We start from the raw sequence: 18,582 nt of genomic DNA, 5'->3' as shown, positions 1-18,582 counted from the left end.
TTCTGACTCTCTTGGTGCTTGATCTCTCAACCATCACATTAATGCCAGCTAACTTTTTTTCTATCAGATTTCCTAGACTATTAATAAGGGTGGGTGTAGAAAACCCCACAGCCAGAAGGTAGAACAGACAGCACAGTTTACAAGATCTACTAGTTGCATTAGCAGATCTTGACAGCTTTTATCTCTGGAACTAATGGATTCCTGGAATTGCCAGGGTCCTGTAATCCCCTTAGTCCAGATGTCAAGGAGTTGCTTGAGTTCAGAAGTTCTGTTACCTCTAGCTCCAAAGCCACTAGGTTTTTTGATCTTGCCATCTCCTGATTCCCATTTCAGGTGGAAAATTAGTTTTTAAATTTCTTGGTTTTGAACAGCTATATTTTACAACATAAACAATTTAATTGCCTTAGAAGTAAGGTTGTTTAAATGCATTACATGTCAATTCAGGCATTAAAAAGCAAGCACATCACCAGTTAATATAAGTCTTATCCAGTACTTTATCTCAGCTTGTATATTAAACACCCTGCCATCATGCATAAGTCATTGGGAAATTTGGTAAGACAGTACAGGCTGCAGTGCCAGCAGAATGTGGCTGACACAGCTATATTTCCGTTTTATGCCATAATATGCTCAGACTCCACTGCTCCACAATATATTCACTTTCAATTCTAGAACAGAACCACTCAAATATATACATCTAGTTTCTGTCGATCTTGCCCAAAGCAAAACCTTAACGCTGACCTCTGCAAGGTGAAGGTTTCTTACGTATAGATGTGTAGTATTTTAGTGAAAGTCATGAGAGAGTCTGAGAATGGACCCCGTGATTGGGTCTGAACTTTGTTTGGTGTGCATATTAAAGTAGTCCTCACAAAGCTGATGAAAGCACCTTTCCAACCACTCTTTCTGAATAATATGAGGGAGAGATTTGAGTCTTGTCAGGCTCCACAGATGCTGGCTTTCCTAGTGGAAGCACTGTTGTCCACGTTGACGCTTACGTTGCTGTTAAGTCTGCCATGTGGCCCATGTGACCTATTTTGGATTGTCATTTGTGCCATTAATGTGAATGCCCTTTTAGAGTACGTTGTGGCCCATTAATATTACTTGGGGGGTTTAGTTTTTGATTTTCATGGCTCTTGTGCTTTTACAGTGCTAATGCCAGGTGGGGTTTTTGTATTGTTTCACCCACACACAAAGGAGAAGGAAGGGACAAACTTGCTAGCGATTTTATATCAAAATAAATATTCAAATATATTTGGTTATTTGAATAATTTCTTGGTGCAGTTACTGAAATATGTCTAAATGGAATATGCTTGCTTCAAATTACCCCTGATTTCTTTAGATTTTTATATTTTAAAAATGTCCTTTATGATGTTCTAGAAGATGTACATATCTGGAATCTTGTGAAAAATAAATTATTAGCAGATGCTTTCATATTGGAGTTGAACGTTTCAAGCTGATATGATTTGATAATTCAAGGAACTTTCTGTAAATATTAACAAATTGTCACCATTCAAACAGAAAATCTTATATTATCTGTAGTTATAATTTTAGACAGGAAATATTGCTTTAAACAAAACCTTAAACATATTATTTTACCTGTGTATAGAACTGAAAAAGATCATTAATACAATCTGCACAGATCCTCTGGCAAAAATTTTCAAATTTGGATGCCTAAAAGTAAGACACTTAAATCCATATTTAGACATCTAAGCAAAGTATCTTTAGTTTGAGGTGTGGTGAGCATCCATAATTCCAATTTAAATCAGTGAAAAGATTTGCATTGAAATGAATTAGTGGGATGTGTGCTCTCATTTAGGTGTTGAACTTTAGGCACCCAAGTTTGAAAATTTTGGTCTTAGTACTTTAGCTTCTGATCCTGCAAAAACTTCTCTTTTAAAACTCAGTGGGACTACTCTTCTACATAAAGTTATGCATGTTCATAAGTGTTTGCAGGATTGGGCACTAAGATGCAGGATTGATCAGTCTTTTCATTGACTTCAGTGGGCTTTGGATCAGAGCCTAAAATAGGTACGCGTACTTGGTGAAGTATTGTGATACATATTCTATTAAACCCAATTGTACTGGGGCTAGTTTAGAGTTTGAAGGGCATTTATATTATGTAATTCAGCTTTGCTTCCAAAAGTTCCTTTTCTGACACATTAAAAACCCACTAAACAAAACGACAACACAACAACAAAAAAACAGTTTGGGGAATTTTTTATTTGCTTTCTGGTTTTTGAATGTTTTGGGTGTGCTTAGGTCACATTTTCAAGGTATTATTTGCAACTTTGAAATCTTGAAACTGACTGGGGTTTTTGTTGTTGTATTAATTGAAAACAGTTCTCAGGAGCTGAAGTTTTAAATAAAACCTCAAATATCATGAGACTCGAGATAAAATGAAGCGTTGATAACACTGAGACTGCCATGATTCTTACTCTAAGGACAGGGAAATTTAGATACTTTTGTTCTTCGTATTGATAACATAACTTGAATTAGCTCTGCTGATAATGAACACAAGTTATTGCTAAAATTGACTTAATATGTATCATATATTTTTATTTCTTAGGTATACCAATAACTGTGCCACCACCAGGTAACTTATTTAGATATTTTCTGAAGCATTGTTAAGAAGTGTGAAACTTAAATTTGAATGTGCAACACGCAGTTCCCTACATCTGTTTGTTCATAGCAAGATAAAGTTCATAAACATAAAACTATATGTGTAGACGTAGGCCTGGTTGATTTTATGCATGGTAGAGATGGAACAGTTTTAATGTTCCTGATTATGGGACCAACCTGCCACTTCCCTGAGAACTACACTCCTTCCCCCCCCCCCCCCCCCCCGAGGCTCATTAAAATTATTGAGAGACTTGTTGCTGGTGCAAAGCATTCTTGATAACCTCTCAAGAGTTGCAGCACAATAGAAAATGGTTAAAGTAAATGTTTTGAAACTGATGACAGATGAAATTAAGACACACATTTAGGACTTGACCCTGATTTTCGTTAAGTAGTTATGTATTGTGCAGTCTTACATAATCATTAACTGTGTAGGTGGTCATTCTTTGCTTCAGCTCAGCTTCTCTGGAATTAGTTTGCCATTGTATACCTAACCCAATTTTTTATGTTTTCCAATTTAAATATTTCAGGTTTTCCTCCCCCACCTGGAGGTCCGCCACCTTCTCTTATACCAACAATAGAAAGGTAAATTTTGTTTGAAATCATTTATTAATTTTCATCCTTTGCAACATGGGGCTTTTTTAAAAAAAAAAAAAAATCCTTACAGTAAGCATAACAACTTTTATGTTCCTTATATAGAAAAAAATTCTGCTTTTGTCATCATTTTCTGTCTTGGTTTTTCCCAAGAGTTACTGTCGTCTAAATTTTCAAAAGGCTGTAAGTAATACAGCTAACATTGTTTGTGTATAAAGTATTTTGCTATCTGTCGTCCTGTAGATCTATCCCATTATATTGATGCAAGATTTAAGAACAGAGCAGCTCTTGCATTAGTTAGGGTGCTGATTATTCAATGGATTATCTAACTTAATCTTACTGTGTTTCTCTGGAACAGCATATACATTACACACGAAAAAAGTTAAGGTTGCAAAGTCAAGCACTCAAAGCCTAGGAAATTCTGGAAATCAGGTTGTCTGTGCAACTGTTGATACTGATAGTCATAGTATCAGAGTGCTTCACAACATCCCCATAAGGTAAGATGTAAAATTATCCCCATGTTGTAGAGGAGGATCTGAGAGAGAGAGATATTAAGGCCAAAATTGTCATGTCCACAAATACTGGGAATTTAAATAAAAAATCAGGCCCTAGACATCGCAAGTTAAACACTTAACATTTCTGTAGCACTTGTTGTTCAAAACTCAGGCCCCATTGACTCCAGTTGCAGTTGTGAGTATTTATCACTTCTGCAAATCAGGCCCAAAATGTCTCAAGCTGGGTCCCTAGATAATGAAATGTGCACAGTGGCCACTTGTGAAAAGTTGGTTTAAATTACTTTCCCAGCATCACTTAGGAATTTTGTGGGAGAGGAAGGGATAGAATCCATTTCTCCAGGGAGGCATTTCAAATGTTTAAACCACAAGACCATCCTTTCTCTTCCTGTAGTCCCCAACCTTATTTACTACACACCTTCCTGCTTTGCAACAAATCAAGTCCTGCCTGCAGCATCCTAAATCACAACACACTAATTCAGACCTGGTTTACACTTAAAAGGTAGGTCAGCCTAGCCAGGTGTACAAGGATATGAAAAATTCAAACCTCCTGTACTGCATAGTTAAGCCTACTTAACTCCCAATGTAGATGCACCTAGGTTATTGGAAGAATTTTTCTGTTGACCTAACGACCACCACTCGGGGAGTTGGATTACCTATTGGATTACCTATTCCTATATTGCTGTAGGAAGTATCTGCGCTATGGTGCTACAGCCACCGAGCTGCAGCTTTGCCCCTAGAGTGCTCATAGTGTTAAGATGGTCCTGAACATCTTGTATGCTGAATAATTAAGGGTCCTGTGGAAAAAATAGTATGCAGTCATGTGATTAAAGATGGTGGGCCAGATTTTTAACGATATCTAGCCAAGATTCAGGAATGAACCTAGTGGGATTCTCAAAAGTGCGTAGGCACCTAACTCCTATTGATTTCATAATGCATATGCTCAAGGGAGCCAAATTGAAGTTGCACAGACAACCTCAACTCTGGCATTTCCTACCTTCTGCGTGCTTGCCTTTGCAACCCTAACATTCTTGTAATATAGTTGTTTTTGTATGTAATATCCTAAATTTCTTTTTTTTTAAATGGAAAAAAAAAACCACAGAAATTCTATCCTATAGAACAGTATTAATCTTCACATAGGTCAGCAGCACTATCAGAACCTTTAGTTTCATAGGACAGACCTCTACTATTTGAATTTATGGGGTAACTGGTAATATCAGTAGGCTATTATCCACTGTCAGCCTCTAACAAACCTCTAGTGAGCATGTGCAAAATGAGATTTTCAGTGGTTTATAATTTGGCCAAATTTGTGTGGAATTGCACAGAGATGGTAAAAGGCACATTTTTGACATCAGAGAGTCCCTTTGCGAGATTTCAAGACCCATCTCCACAGTATGGAGATGATAAAGCTTCTCAGTGAAACAGCTGAAAGAATTATTTTTAACATAGGTCATGCACAACCCGAAGATTTACATTCCCACCAACTGGAATGTTAAAATTTGAAGGAAATAAAATTTATAGGAAGTACTTTTCTTAAGCTTTTGCCAGTAAAGAAGACATAACAATACAGAGAATGTTGAAAAGGCATGAAGTATATGCTAGCTTGACTTTGTTTCTTTGGGTCATTGTGTTTTTTATGGCTATTTTTACTTATGAGAATAAATTGTATAGGTTCCTCAATATAGTATACCTTGTAAAATTCTTTATCTAGTTTATATTAAAACCTTGCATCTCCAGCTCTGACAAATACGCTAAAATGTTGAGACATTGCATAAGGCTTTCATTAATCTATTTTTAAAACCATACTGATCCAAAAGTCTTTTTATACTGTGAGGCTGTCTTCAAGAACAAAAGTAGCACTTAAGTAAATGTGTTAAATAAGGTGTACATGATTAATTCAAGCTATCTAGGAAGCTATAAAACTTATCAAAGGTTATAGAAAATTGAATTTAAGCCCAATGTGCACATCATCCTTTTCAACCTCTATATTTTACCTATTTAAGTTGGCTACCATTGAAAGAAGTAGCTCTAGAAAATATGAAGTTGATTTAGAAGAATATTTATAGAACAATCCATTTGAAGCCCACCTGCTTTTATATGCATATGTGTTTGAAAAAATTGGATTCACTTCCATACCTACTTATTTAACAGGAAGGATATAAGGAAGCTTTCATTCACAGATTTGCTTGTTGCCAAGCAATTGGGCATGCAGTATGATTTCTCTGCCAATATTTGTAACTGTTTTTGGAATATAAGCAACATATTGAAATAGAAAATCCAGTGAGGACAAGACAGAATAGTTTATATATAATATAAAACATATTCAGACATTTTTGGGAAGAAATGTTTAAAAAAATTAGGAATGTTAAGGGAGAATATGAATCCTCCTTGCTACATCAGTATTAAAATATTTATATATTAGACATCTGTGTTTTGTTCAGAGCAATTGATGATTAAATTGTTTTTTATAGTAGGAAGGCTTATGATGGAGGGCATATTATTTAAATGTAATCCGCTTTAAAGATATACTGTTTTAGTCACATACTTCTAAGAACTGTGAAGAATAAAATCAGGTTCTCTCTCTCTCTACATATATATATATATAAATAAATGCTGAGGCGAGCGAGAGAGAGAGAACCTGATTTGCAGGAACCTGACTTGTATATTTACCTTTCAACAGTGGACATTCCTCTGGCTATGACAGCCGCTCTGCTCGTGCATTTCCGTGTGAGTATGGTTATCAGCTTTGAGGATTTTACTTAAGCTTTGTTAAAAATTGTTTAAAATAGCTATAGCTACATTGTTTCAGTTTAAATGTAAGCAAGAATCTATCCACTAATCAAAATAAGATGGCGCAAAAGATCAAAATGAGTATTATCATGACTGAATACCTAACACCTCATATTAGCAGCTACTGGTAAATACCTGCTTACCTGTTCATTCATTTTTCTGTCCTCTAAATTGACATTTCTATGATGGGCAACCTTCCATTCTGCCTCAGTGCAAATGTGTTTGTTTTTTAAAAACCATGCAAACACCAATAGAATTCAGTGTGTATCACTAGCAGGTGGACAGACATAATTTTTTCTTCATGTACCTTCAAAACTGTACCCAACAAAATCTGTAACAGTGATTGGAAAGATGCAAACTTTTTTTGTTAAGCTATTTTTCCTGCAGCATGCTGTAAACTTGCAGATGGCAACAGAAGGCAAGTAGTTGGGTAGTTCAGTACTTTCTCGGTATGTGTGTGTGCTGTGGGGCACTAGATAATCTGGTACATTCCAACACTCCCATTTTGTGTGTTGTGTGTGTGTGTTTGCCCTTTCTAGAGCAAGTTTTTCATTTACTATTTTGAAAAGGTAAGGTGGATTGATTTAAATCACAGATTGTAATCATGATTTAAATCAGCAAGCAGGAATCCTTGATTTAAACCATGTGTTTTAATTGTGTTTTGCATTTGTACTTTCATTCTTTTCCTAAAGAAAGATTGATTCTCATTGGTTGGTAACCATTAAAACATGTTCACTTGAAACTCAGTACAGTCTTTATACTAAATTTGATACTCCTTTTTTTTTTTTTTTTTTTTTGCTAACCAGGAGGATACACTATATCTCTACACTTTTACTTAAGCAGTTTATATAACTTAATTTACATTTATTCAGTTTCTTAATTTTTACGTTAGAAAATTCTGAATAATGCATTTCTTATTTATTAGATGAAACAAATAAGTAAAAAATTAATCCTCAAGTTCTGTTTGGATGGTAATTCAAATTCAATTAAAAATGCACAACAGCACGTTCTTTTTAATTAAATAAAACTACTGTGAGTGCTGGAAACATAAGAAGAATTATCAAATGTATCAAAACATGTTTTGCTTTTAAAGCTAACTGATTTATTAAAGAAAGGAAGTATTGTCTGTAGTTAGTTATTTAAGCCGATTGTTTCTACGTCACCATGTCCATCAAGGCTTTAGAACTAGTAGATCTCAGCCTCTCACACTTAGTTTTTATTCATAGATTGGAAGAGGAAAACGAGCTCTCCTTTTTAAACTCCAAATTGCTTTAATAACTTTGAATGAGTAACTTAACTGAGTTAAATGAATAAACTGAAATGACATATTTTTTTCTGCACCTGCAGAAGGGAGGCAATTGCTGACAAAAGCTGGTCTAGCACTTCGGCAGACTCTGCTTATAGGTGCTTAGCCAGCGACGTCCACCAGTCCAGTGGTTTGCCTTTAAAACTTGGCAACAAACATGTACTGCTTAATATTAATTTTTTGTATTTAATTTAAATTATTTAATAGCTTATTGAAGTGATTATAATAAGGTTAGGCCTCCTCAACATAGGTTGTCAATTTGAAATTTAAACTGAAGTGGGTTTATTTAAAAAATAAAACTGTATTTAATTTAAATTAAAAAGACATTTTTATGTACCCTGCAAATAATTAATGTAAATCTTACTAATGTTACACGGATAACCTTAACTCTGTCATTCCTAACTTCTGAGTGTTTGAGTTTGCAAACATTTATCAATGTATTTTTTGTGGTTTTTAAAAAAATTTCCTCGCTTTTTAAAAAAGCAAACTGAAAAACCAACAATTCCAACCTGTGTAATCATATTAATACCCAAATGATTGATCTTCAGGATTAGAAACTTAAGATGCACAGTATCTGCCACTTGAACTAAGAGTAAATTATAACAGTAGTAGGTTGTTGTGCTCTGTGAGCCAGCCACTAGAGTGAGATAAGGTACACACATTACTGGTCACCATCTCTGCTCTCTGCTTCTCATTTCAGTCCCTGCATTCCCACTCTGTCTTTTCCATGACTGTCTCTTCTTTTGCTCCCCCATTCCAGTTGTCCCTGCTTTCAATTACTGTGTCACAGGGCCCCCTGGGTGCTGAAAGCAGCAATTTCAAAGAAAGTGCTGCTCAGACCCTGCAGACCTGGGACAGAGTATGCTTAGTACAGACTACGTCTTCAGAAAATTTGCCTGCCAAACTCCTAACAAATCTCTACTGAGCATTTGCAAACTGAAATTTTTAGAGGCTCATAACTTGCTCAAATTAGGGTGGATTTTCATAGGAGTGGCAAAAGACATGTCCCTGACCTCAGGGCAATCTCCCTACCAAAGTTTAAGTCCTTGCTCCAGAGCATCTTCTTAATGCTTCCTTGTGCCTGGAGCGTCTTCGTGAAATGGAAGAATTTTTGAATATGGGCAAAACATCCTATTTGTCTATAAGTTTGTTCTCAGAAATAGATGAACCATACTTCCGGAAATGTCCCCCCAAAAATTCAGTCTAAGGCAGACACCGAGCATGGAAAATTTGAATCTAAATATTAAAGTTTTGCAAAGTTGTAAGCAAATGGAAAAGAGTCTTACCATGGAAAGTGCTGAACATTAATTATAGATGTTACTAAATACACTGCCTATAAAGAAAAAAAAATCATCCATCCACTTTAGTTTGCTTTTTTGCTCTTGGCTGGAGCTTTACTTTCAGTTGCAGTCTTTATTTCACTTTGGGGAATTTTTTGGTTACAAGGGCTAAGCTATTTCCAGCCACCTTTATTGCTGCTCTAGGTAGTGGCAGAACCAGCTCAGCATTTTCTACTTTAGAAGGCTGTGATTGGCTTTCAGGGTTGATACTAATGTCATACTGAGATTGACTCGAAAAAAAAAAAAAATCACACAGAGATGATTATCCTTGCAGTAAATATTTTCCTGTCTCATGGGCAAACTAAAAGCAGGAGCAGTACAAATATGTGGTTGTGAGGACCAAGCAGCAAGTGAGAAAAAAAAATGGAAGGTTGAAGGGACATTTAGTTGTGAATGGGCATACCAAAATTTTATTTTCTAGTAACTGATCACAGATGTTTGTCAAATTGACTTCTGTAACAGAAGACAGATGTGATCTGATTAATGCATGTATGCGAGTATTTATTTTTTTAAACTGTCTTTTGTACATTAAATAATATAGTGTCTGGATTTTTTTCCCATTCTCTTCTCTTATTCTCTCAAACATGATCCATTGTGGTGAATCTCTCTCCAGTGAAGGCAAGCTGGAAATGGCTCCCTCCTGAAACCTATGAATGTTGCTCATTAAGTCAGTTGGAAAAGTTAACTAGAGAGGAACATGGGGTGCTTCCTCTCCTTTTTTTGTCCCCTCTGAGCGCATAGCTGGCTCAGGTGCCGGCAACAAGTTTGAAACCCTAACTTTTGAGCATCAGGTTTTATGTCAGAGAGTAGGAATATATTGGCTCCTTAAAACATGCAGATCCAGAACATGACTTTCAAGCCTCACAACTTCATTTCTAAAAAGCAAAATACTTTACAATTATCAAAATACGATACAAGTTTTAAGTGGATGGCTTCTCTCTATTTCTGTCTGTCGGAATTGCTGTAACTTGAGAGAAAATGAGAGGCTTAGTTCTTGACCCCATTTAGTAAAGGCACTCAAGTTTAAGTATTAATTTATAATTTATTACGTCAATTTCCTCATGTACATTTTAATAATTCTTCTAGATTTAGTTCCTGGTTTTTAGTGCACATAAAATTTTTATTTACTAAATGTCTAAAATGTGCCATCAGTTTTCACTGGGGATATCTACAGTATTGAAAAAATAAGCTGCTTTCTTAATGAATATATTTGCCTTGGATACAGTATGTATTTCATAACAAATTCTCTCCGATGAAATCTTGGTAATAGATGGCTTTTAATCATTCTTTGAAGGTCAGTAGACTTAGACTTCGTTAGGCAAATGTGGAGAGCGAGTTTCTGCCACTTAGACCTCCTGTTACCTACCTGCATATGTTCATGTGTAGGGACTGTTAGCAAGAGGTTCCCACCTGATCTCAATTGTTGCAGTAGTGTATAAGGAGAGATTAAGATGGACAAAAACCATGCGGCGCTTTATAGATCATATCTTGCATTTGCACTCATGTGCAATTTGGAAGTTTGCAGTTTTCAGAGAACAAAATGTTCCCTATGGGTGACATTATAAAGTAGGATGCTGCTATATACTGCGTTGGCCCTAGCTTCCCAAAAGGGTATTGAAATAATCTAATCTGGGGATCACAACTCAGAAATGACTGCCACAATACACAACTTTGGAGCAGTCGTTGCAAACACCTTAGCAGACTCAGATGGGAGAAATATCACTTTTGTCTTAAATTTGATTTGAAGGGTGATTCTGTCTTAAATTGTTACCAACTAAATATCTATTTTTACTCCTTAAGAACGTTTTTGAATGCATGGCAGAAGCTGGCCTACTATAATCAACTTCATTAATGTTGCTTGAACATACTAGATTTTTTAGGTTGAATTTTGTGAAGGAGATTATAAAGGAAGATGTTTAAAGGTGACCTTTAAAGCACAAAAAATTGACTTTTTGCTTCATAATGTATAAAAAATGCTTGCTAGCTCTGTTTTATAAATTAATGTTATAAAGGGCTTTTTATTTTTGATTTTGTTTTCCTGCTGGTGTTTTATCTTAGAATGTCAAGAATGTTGTCTAGCCTTCTCAGCCTTTGCTAGAAGTCTGAAACATGGATTGTGAGCTCTCTTAGTTCTTAATGGAAAGGGCCAGAGTTGTTTGAATCCTTAACAAACACATCTTTTCTCTTGGAAGTTGCAGCAGTATAAGTATTAACAAAAAACAAAATTTTAAACAGTTTAAAATCACTTAATTTCCCTGTCATAATGCTGTTAGGTCTCCAGTTGTCCATAGGGTCTTCAAGGAAAAATGAGGTAGACATGATCAGAATTTCTAATCTGGCGCCCCGATCTTCCCCCTAACTGTGGGTTTTGAGGTGGTTTTTATTCATAGGTCTGTGAGTACTGATACTCTTCCCAGACTAATGTTCTCTATCCATTTAAAATGGAATCACAAATTTAGTACAAGTATTGCAAAAACAATTCTAAAAACAGCTTTTTCTACAACACAAATAAGATCAGCTAATGTTTTGCTGTTGTACATGACACAGTATAGTCTTATTTGTATGAAACTGTTCTCCAAAGCAGAGTTAATGACTCCAGATGTATTGAATAAATTGAAAGTTTCCTGTACCTGAAATCACCATCACCAGACTTATTTGGTGTGCCTCTCTCCCAATCTAGAAATGATCAGTAGCGCAATTTCAGTGTGAAGTTTAGTACAAATCCATCAAGAGGTAACAAAATATTGAGATTTGTTCCTAGTAGAAGACACAAAATACTAGTCTTGATTATGTTTGAAAGCAATTCTATTTTTTAATTTCTTGCATGTTGAGAACTCTTATAGATAAAATCCGAATAGCTGCAATCAGAGCTATATAAAGCCAGAGCACTGGGTCACGTTAGGTCACTGCGATGCAAATGACATATTTTGCTTATGTCAGATGAATTTTCTGGTGTATTTGTCTGGCAGGATATGGAGATCACTGTAGTTATGGCGTAGGAGGGACCAGACAGAATCAGCATGGATGTAGATTCCATAATTAAAAATCATTACTGTTTGTGTTTTGCAACTTACATTTAATGTAACCAATAGAATTAAGTAAATATAATTTCATATTTTTAAATTAGAATAGTCTCTATCATCCAGTGTATTCAAGCCCTGAAGACCATACATACCTTGTTGAAATCATGGCAAGTTAAGGAAATTAGCGGTCTTTAAAGTCCAGCTGTTTGGTTTTTTTGTGTTTTTCTGTTTCTGGTTGCTTTCCTTACATAGAAGAATTTCAGTTTTGGCAGCATAATAAACAAAACACCATTCTAGGATTATTTTTTTTTAACTCCTCATTTTCCCTATATTCCTAAACTCAAACATCAACTAATGTTTGTTCAGTATTTTGTAGGTGTAAAGCACTGTATTGCTGCTGCTGTTATGCATTATGTGGGTTGTCACTGGAAATAGTATTTTAATGCTGAAGTTTCTCTCCCCTCTGAAAAGGATCGTTTGTATTAGTTCATGGAGCCCTTGGCGAACCCAGTATTTTACACTTCTGCTCAAGCACGCTGCTGCAGGCACATTCACAGGCATCTTAAACAAAGAAGACCAAACGTGACTCTTATCAGAACCCATTAGTGGTGCCTCTTTGTGCACTATGTAACACTTCATATTTTTGAAAGCTCTGTACAGTTGTTAACTTGCCCTCATAACAACACATGAGTTAGATAAGTATTATTCTATTTTACAGATGGAGAAAAGTGGTAACTCACTGCTGTTAAATTGATTTACCTAAGGCCACGCAGTGAGTTGGTCGCAAGGCAGATATCAGCACTCAGGAATCCCTAACTTTGAGACCCTAAGTCCACTAGAGAGTGCTGTGTCTCAGTAAAATAAAGCAGTCACTGTTGGGTAGAATGAGGCACTCCAGTTGCCCCTTTGAGCATTATCTTTGGGCTACTAAGCCTAGTCTCTAGTCATTTTGGTGTCTTCCTGGCAGCAGAACATACTGGAGAGTCTTTCTATCCCACTGCTGGTTACAGAAAATTCTTGAGTGCAAGAGGATGTTTTCTTATCAGGAAGTCTGATTAAAATTTTTCTCCTCTAAACAAGTATATTGTATTTTACAAAGAGTCTTAAACTGAAGGACGTATTTAATTTTCTCAAAATGTAACATGTTTTAGTAGTAACAGTGGTTCTTGTGAATGTTTATTATAATGGTATTATTTGTATGAGATAAACAATAGAATTATTTCCTTTAGCTAGTTATAATAGCTTCCCCAAGGCTAACTTACAGAAGAGAAAATATGGAATGTAACTGTCAAAAATTATACATTTAGTTGCAACTATTTTTATTTTGTGCACCTTTTAACTTACATAATGTTTTTCTTTAAAATAATTAAACTGAGCAAAGTAGGAAACACTCTTTCCTCCCCCCTTTTTAATTATACTTTCAGAGCCACAACATTTAGAAGGATCTGTTTGTTCTGGCTGTTTTATTTCTTATTTGCTTGTTTTGCAAAAGTAAAACTAAGCTAATCGCATAAAAAAATCTGACCCTTCTTAGGAAGTGTTTGCTTGACTGTTTTATTTGTAGTGATGTAGAATTTAGACATTCTGCGTAATCTACATCTGAATAAACAAAATGTACACTGGTAACCGTACGTCTTCGGAATTAAAATGCAACAGAAGAGTGTCTGAGATCTTGGATTGCCATCATAATAAAATACTGCACCTTGTTTCAAGTAATATATAGACTTGTGAAAGAAAAATTGTACATGTACAAAACTCTCTCTCTCTCTCTCATTTCAAGAACGAATCATATTATATTTTACCAGCTTTTGTTCTTGCTAATACCAGCATTTTTTTCTTTAGTCACCTTTCCGCACCTTGCAGGTTCTGCTCCTTCGTGGCCTAGTCTTGTGGACACCAGCAAACAGTGGGATTATTATGCACGAAGAGAGAAAGATAGGGAACGAGAGAGAGAGAGAGACCGAGAGAGGGATCGGGATCGGGATCGTGATAGGGAACGAGAACGTACCAGAGAGAGAGAGAGGGAACGTGATCACAGCCCAACTCCAAGTGTTTTCAACAGGTTAGTAATAAAATAGTTAACTATGATACTGTATTTAAGTGTTGTGTCCATATTAGGTAGTGTGCTTCAACACTTAAAACCCTTGGTGTGCAGCTGTATGTTCTCAAGGGACAAAAGGGTGTGGGTTTTCTTCTCCCTTTGTTTTCTGTTGGAAACTAGCAACAATTTCCAAATGTAAAACAGAAGTGTAAAAATATACTTTATGTACTAACTACTTATAGAACTGCAGGCATTATGAATGTGATTTAAGCTTTGTGTATGAGGGAGAGAAGCAGCTCTTTGACCTCATTAATTCCAAAAACAACTGTGGAATCTGTGGGTTCTCTATTATTTTACAGTTGGAATTTCTACTTCTTTTCTAAGAGCAATGTCCACATACAGTTGACTCTAATTTGAAACAGTGGTATTACTGCCTGCTAAAGCTGGGTTGATTAGTTTGGTGGGTTTTGTGAGTAGTTGGGAATGAATAATGTTCTGTCCAAGCTATTTATTTGTGAACTTCAGGCTTCACTAAAAGGTCAAGAACTTTTTGTTTTCAGACACATAACTCCTTTATTGACATTTCAACTCTTTAATAATTTTTATTTTTTAAGTGATTAAACTTAGACACTACTGCTATCTTCTGTATGTTTTTGTGCACAAGAACAGAGCATTTAATGTTGAATTGCATGTGACACAAATAATTTGAGGGCTATAGACTTACAAAGTTAGTATAAATGTATTTTGCTTAGGCAGTTTATTTCATGCTTTTCTAGTGGTTGCAAAATATTTTAGGATTAGTCCCTTAACTCTTCAGTTAATTGTTTTGATCGGTTTCATATTTACAGGATATACACATTAGCCATTCAGTTGATTTTGGAACTGTCATCGTAATTGTTTTATGTTGCTGAACCTGAGCAGAACACCAGGAATTAGTATTACCTTAGTTAAGAGAAATGTTTTTTTTTTATCATCTTTATCAGTCATTACAGGCATAAGAGAATTGTTAAAGATCTAAATTAGGTGCAAGAAAACTTAGTTCTTATTTTGTGCAGACATGGACATTGTGATGTTGTGGTCCTGTAGTGTGTCTGTGTTTTGTGTTACAAATTACTGAGTCAGTGTTTAAGAACTTAAGTCCAATTTAAACATCTGTTTCTCAGGCAGCTTGATTGAAGGCCAGAAAGAAGGCTGGTCATTCAAGGGTGCTTGAAATGAACCTTAATGACTTCCAGGCCCAGAGAAGTCTCTGTGTTGCTGCCAGAGATATCCGTAAAGGAGGGGGAAGAGGAGGCCTCAACTTTTTTTTTTTTTTTTTTTAAATGTGACTAAATTATCCACCATCTGCAGCAAAGCTGCTGCCACATTGCTATGTAAGGAACCAAGAGGCCCTTAACTAGAAAAAAGTAGATTTGGGAGTAACAGAGAAGGTGGGAGAAGATTTAAAAGGACAGATAATTCACATACGGTAATGTTGTTTTTTAAGCTTATTTACAGTTTCATTCACTTTTCAAAAATAAAAACACCTGTGAGGAGGAAGAAGGGAACGAGAACTTCACACATCACAAAGATGCATTAAGTTTCAGGGAAAGAATACTTACCATTGGTGTCTTTTTTCCTCTCAGTTTAAAACTACCAGAAACAATACTTCTGCGAGTAGGCATCATGTTTTGTGCAGGGAAAACTAAAATGAGGCTATATGCACTTCTGTATTTGGCCCTGCAAATGAAAAATCTGTGTTCTATTGCATTTCTTACCAGTGTAAGATAACCTGAGTGCATGTTACTGGAAATGTGCAAGTTAATGTGGTTTTAAATGATCCCACAACCATCTTACCACCTTCTTCCCATACTACCCCCTTCTGTATATGAAAATTGTGCATATTTTGCTTACATCCCACTCCCTACCGTTCAAAATGGTGCCTTCTTTCTTGGATTGTAATCTCTTCAGGGAAAGGACCATGTCTCCTTTGTGCTGAGTTACAGTTTTGAAGTTAGTTATCACTAACAATGAAAAGTGCAAATACTTGAGTGACTTCCTCTCTGTATTGGAACTCATTCTTAGCAGGGTATCTTATAAAGAATGAATTCTACTGTTTAAATCAGTTTTAAGGGTTTTAGCAAAATATATGATAAAACTTTCAAATATGGATGCCTTAAGTTAGGTACCTAAATAGAAGTGGGATTTTCAGGTATGTTGAGTATCCTCAACTGTCATTGAAGTGAACAGCAGTTGTAGGTTCTGAGAACCTCTAAAATTATGCCTATTTCTGATTTGATGCCTAAATATGGATTCAGATGTTGATCTTTAGGCACCCATGTTTGAAAATTGTGGGCATAAAATGTGTGTGTGTGTGTGTGTGTGTGTGTGTGTGTGCGCATGTGGGGCAGGGTGTACACTAACACTTATTGTGTATGTATGTTCAAATATTGTGTGTGCGCACATGCAGTGGTATCAACTATGTGATAAAATAGTGGAGTCATGATAATTTTTTATTACAAAGTTCTGGGTTTTGTCATACACCTTTGACTGCCCTCTATACACTAATCCATCTCTCATTGGGAATATTTCTGACATTCAGAATGTGAGCAGTTTCAAATACCCATAGTTTATTACTTTAAGCTACCTGCTAGGCAGAGAAATGTTGGTTCCTTTTGTCCGAAGTCATGGAATCTCTGCTCCTGCTCTGAAGACCCGCTGATCCATTGCCCAAGGGTGGCTGTATTTGTTCAGTGCTGCACCAGTGACTCGTTTTAAGGTCCAATATTACACAACTCTGCAGGGCAAAAAAAATCGGCTTCAAATTATTGAAAAGGGGTGTGTGACACATGTTTACCTGTCAGTTGTTCATTTTTGAGGTACAGCAGAATAAAGATACAAGGGAGTAATAAGAAAATATAAGCCCTGCCTCTCTAAAGGTACACAGTGAGCTAGATTCAATTTGACACGTATAGCGAGAGAAAATTGTTATACATACCAGGATCCAGTCACCTTTATACGTTAGGGTGACTAAGGTGCAAGCAAGATAAAAAAGCATTTACAATTTTAGTTGTGTGAGAGGAAATTGAATAACTCCAGAGATGGACAGGAATGATGATAGTAAGCAGATATAGGTAACAATAGTTATTGTACAGAGAATAAACTATTCCACTTCTCCTCATCTCTCCCCTCCCAATGGCACACCTAATCAACCATTTCATTGTTGAATTGCTGATGTAATCCAGTGCTGTGTGTCCGATGGGATGATGTATCGTCATAGTTTTAATGACAGAAAGGGTAACCATTACAAGGGACTTGGATCTTGGGGAGAAGGGAAGGTGATACATACCTGGTTGGTTGAGTCTCAGACGTGTGGCCTGCTTAGAGGGCTAGAAAGAAACTGGTACAGAGAGGAGCCTGTTCTAGAAATCTAGGATATTGCTTTTTTCACTTCAACAACATGGATTGTATTTATCTGGAATTAGCTTTTACAGAGTTTTGACTAAATATGCTAGGCATACAGTTTCTTTTAATCTCATTTTATTGCTCTGTTTTAATTCTTTGGTTTTTTACCTATAGCCAAGGTGGCTTTAGACTGAGAGTGTCATGCAGACCATCCTGAATAATTTCAACCTCCTAAGAAGAGGTAGCGAAAGGAAGCTTATCTGGATCCTATTGCACTTGGATTTGTCTGTCAAAAAGGGCACTGATCAACTATTAGATTCTTTGTTGAGTGGTGTCTCTAGAGGTGCTTCACTTTGTGTGTGCTGGTGTACATGTGCCTGGGAGTGGAGGTCTTCGATAGCAATGCCTGTTGGGCTCATCCCCATCACAGACTGTAAGGGCGTCTATATAGCACTGTGCGACCCAGCATCCGTCAGTTCCTTCTCAACCGTCCTTGGTCTGGGACAGAGCCTCTAGCAGATCCCTTCATCGCTCGTTGTAGTGCCTTTAGATGTTTTAGGTTTCCGTTTTAGATAGTTGTTAGCAGTTTTTTTCTCTTTTATTCTCCCTGGGGAAAAAAATGTCTTTCCTCCCTGTTATTTCCTAATAGAGATTCCAGAGTCCTTCCCAATCGGGAAGTTCTCCCCTCACGGAACTATGCCCAGATCCCCTGACTTTAAGAGGTGCCTCTCTTGCCATGAGGCTATTCCCATGAGTGATGGGGATTCCCGGTGCATTTTGTGCTTGGAAGAGAGGCACATATATCAGCAGTTGCTCCCGCTGCCTTAATTTAAAGGCACAGGCCAGAAAAGACTGTGACTCAAACTCAAGTTTAATTATGATGGAGAACACATTACGGCCCGCCTGAGATCCTTGTCCTGAGACCTCTTTTCTGCAGCACTGATTCCCCTCAACTGCCAACCCCGACTGCTCGCGCGCT

At 36.4% G+C, this 18,582-nt stretch overlaps 1 protein-coding gene across 9 annotated transcripts in view; it reads left to right on the top strand.

Moving 5' to 3' along the window:
* Nucleotides 1-18,582, top strand: part of FIP1L1 (factor interacting with PAPOLA and CPSF1) — a 70,666-nt gene that overhangs the window by 40,834 nt on the left and 11,250 nt on the right. For 8 of the 9 annotated variants that reach the window (XM_074951402.1, XM_074951401.1, XM_074951405.1 and 5 more), the window contains 4 exons: nucleotides 2,564-2,590; nucleotides 3,144-3,198; nucleotides 6,400-6,446; nucleotides 14,021-14,240. In XM_074951402.1, coding sequence (XP_074807503.1) covers nucleotides 2,564-2,590; nucleotides 3,144-3,198; nucleotides 6,400-6,446; nucleotides 14,021-14,240 — 349 coding nt within the window. The remainder of the gene's footprint in view (nucleotides 1-2,563; nucleotides 2,591-3,143; nucleotides 3,199-6,399; nucleotides 6,447-14,020; nucleotides 14,241-18,582) is intronic. The other variant, XM_074951404.1, reaches the window with a different exon arrangement.

This window comes from Natator depressus, chromosome 4, assembly GCF_965152275.1.
Source record: "Natator depressus isolate rNatDep1 chromosome 4, rNatDep2.hap1, whole genome shotgun sequence".
NCBI lineage: Eukaryota > Metazoa > Chordata > Testudines > Cheloniidae > Natator > Natator depressus.
The sequence above is the reverse complement of the archived record's forward strand: the minus strand, read 5'-3'. Positions and strand labels throughout refer to the sequence as shown.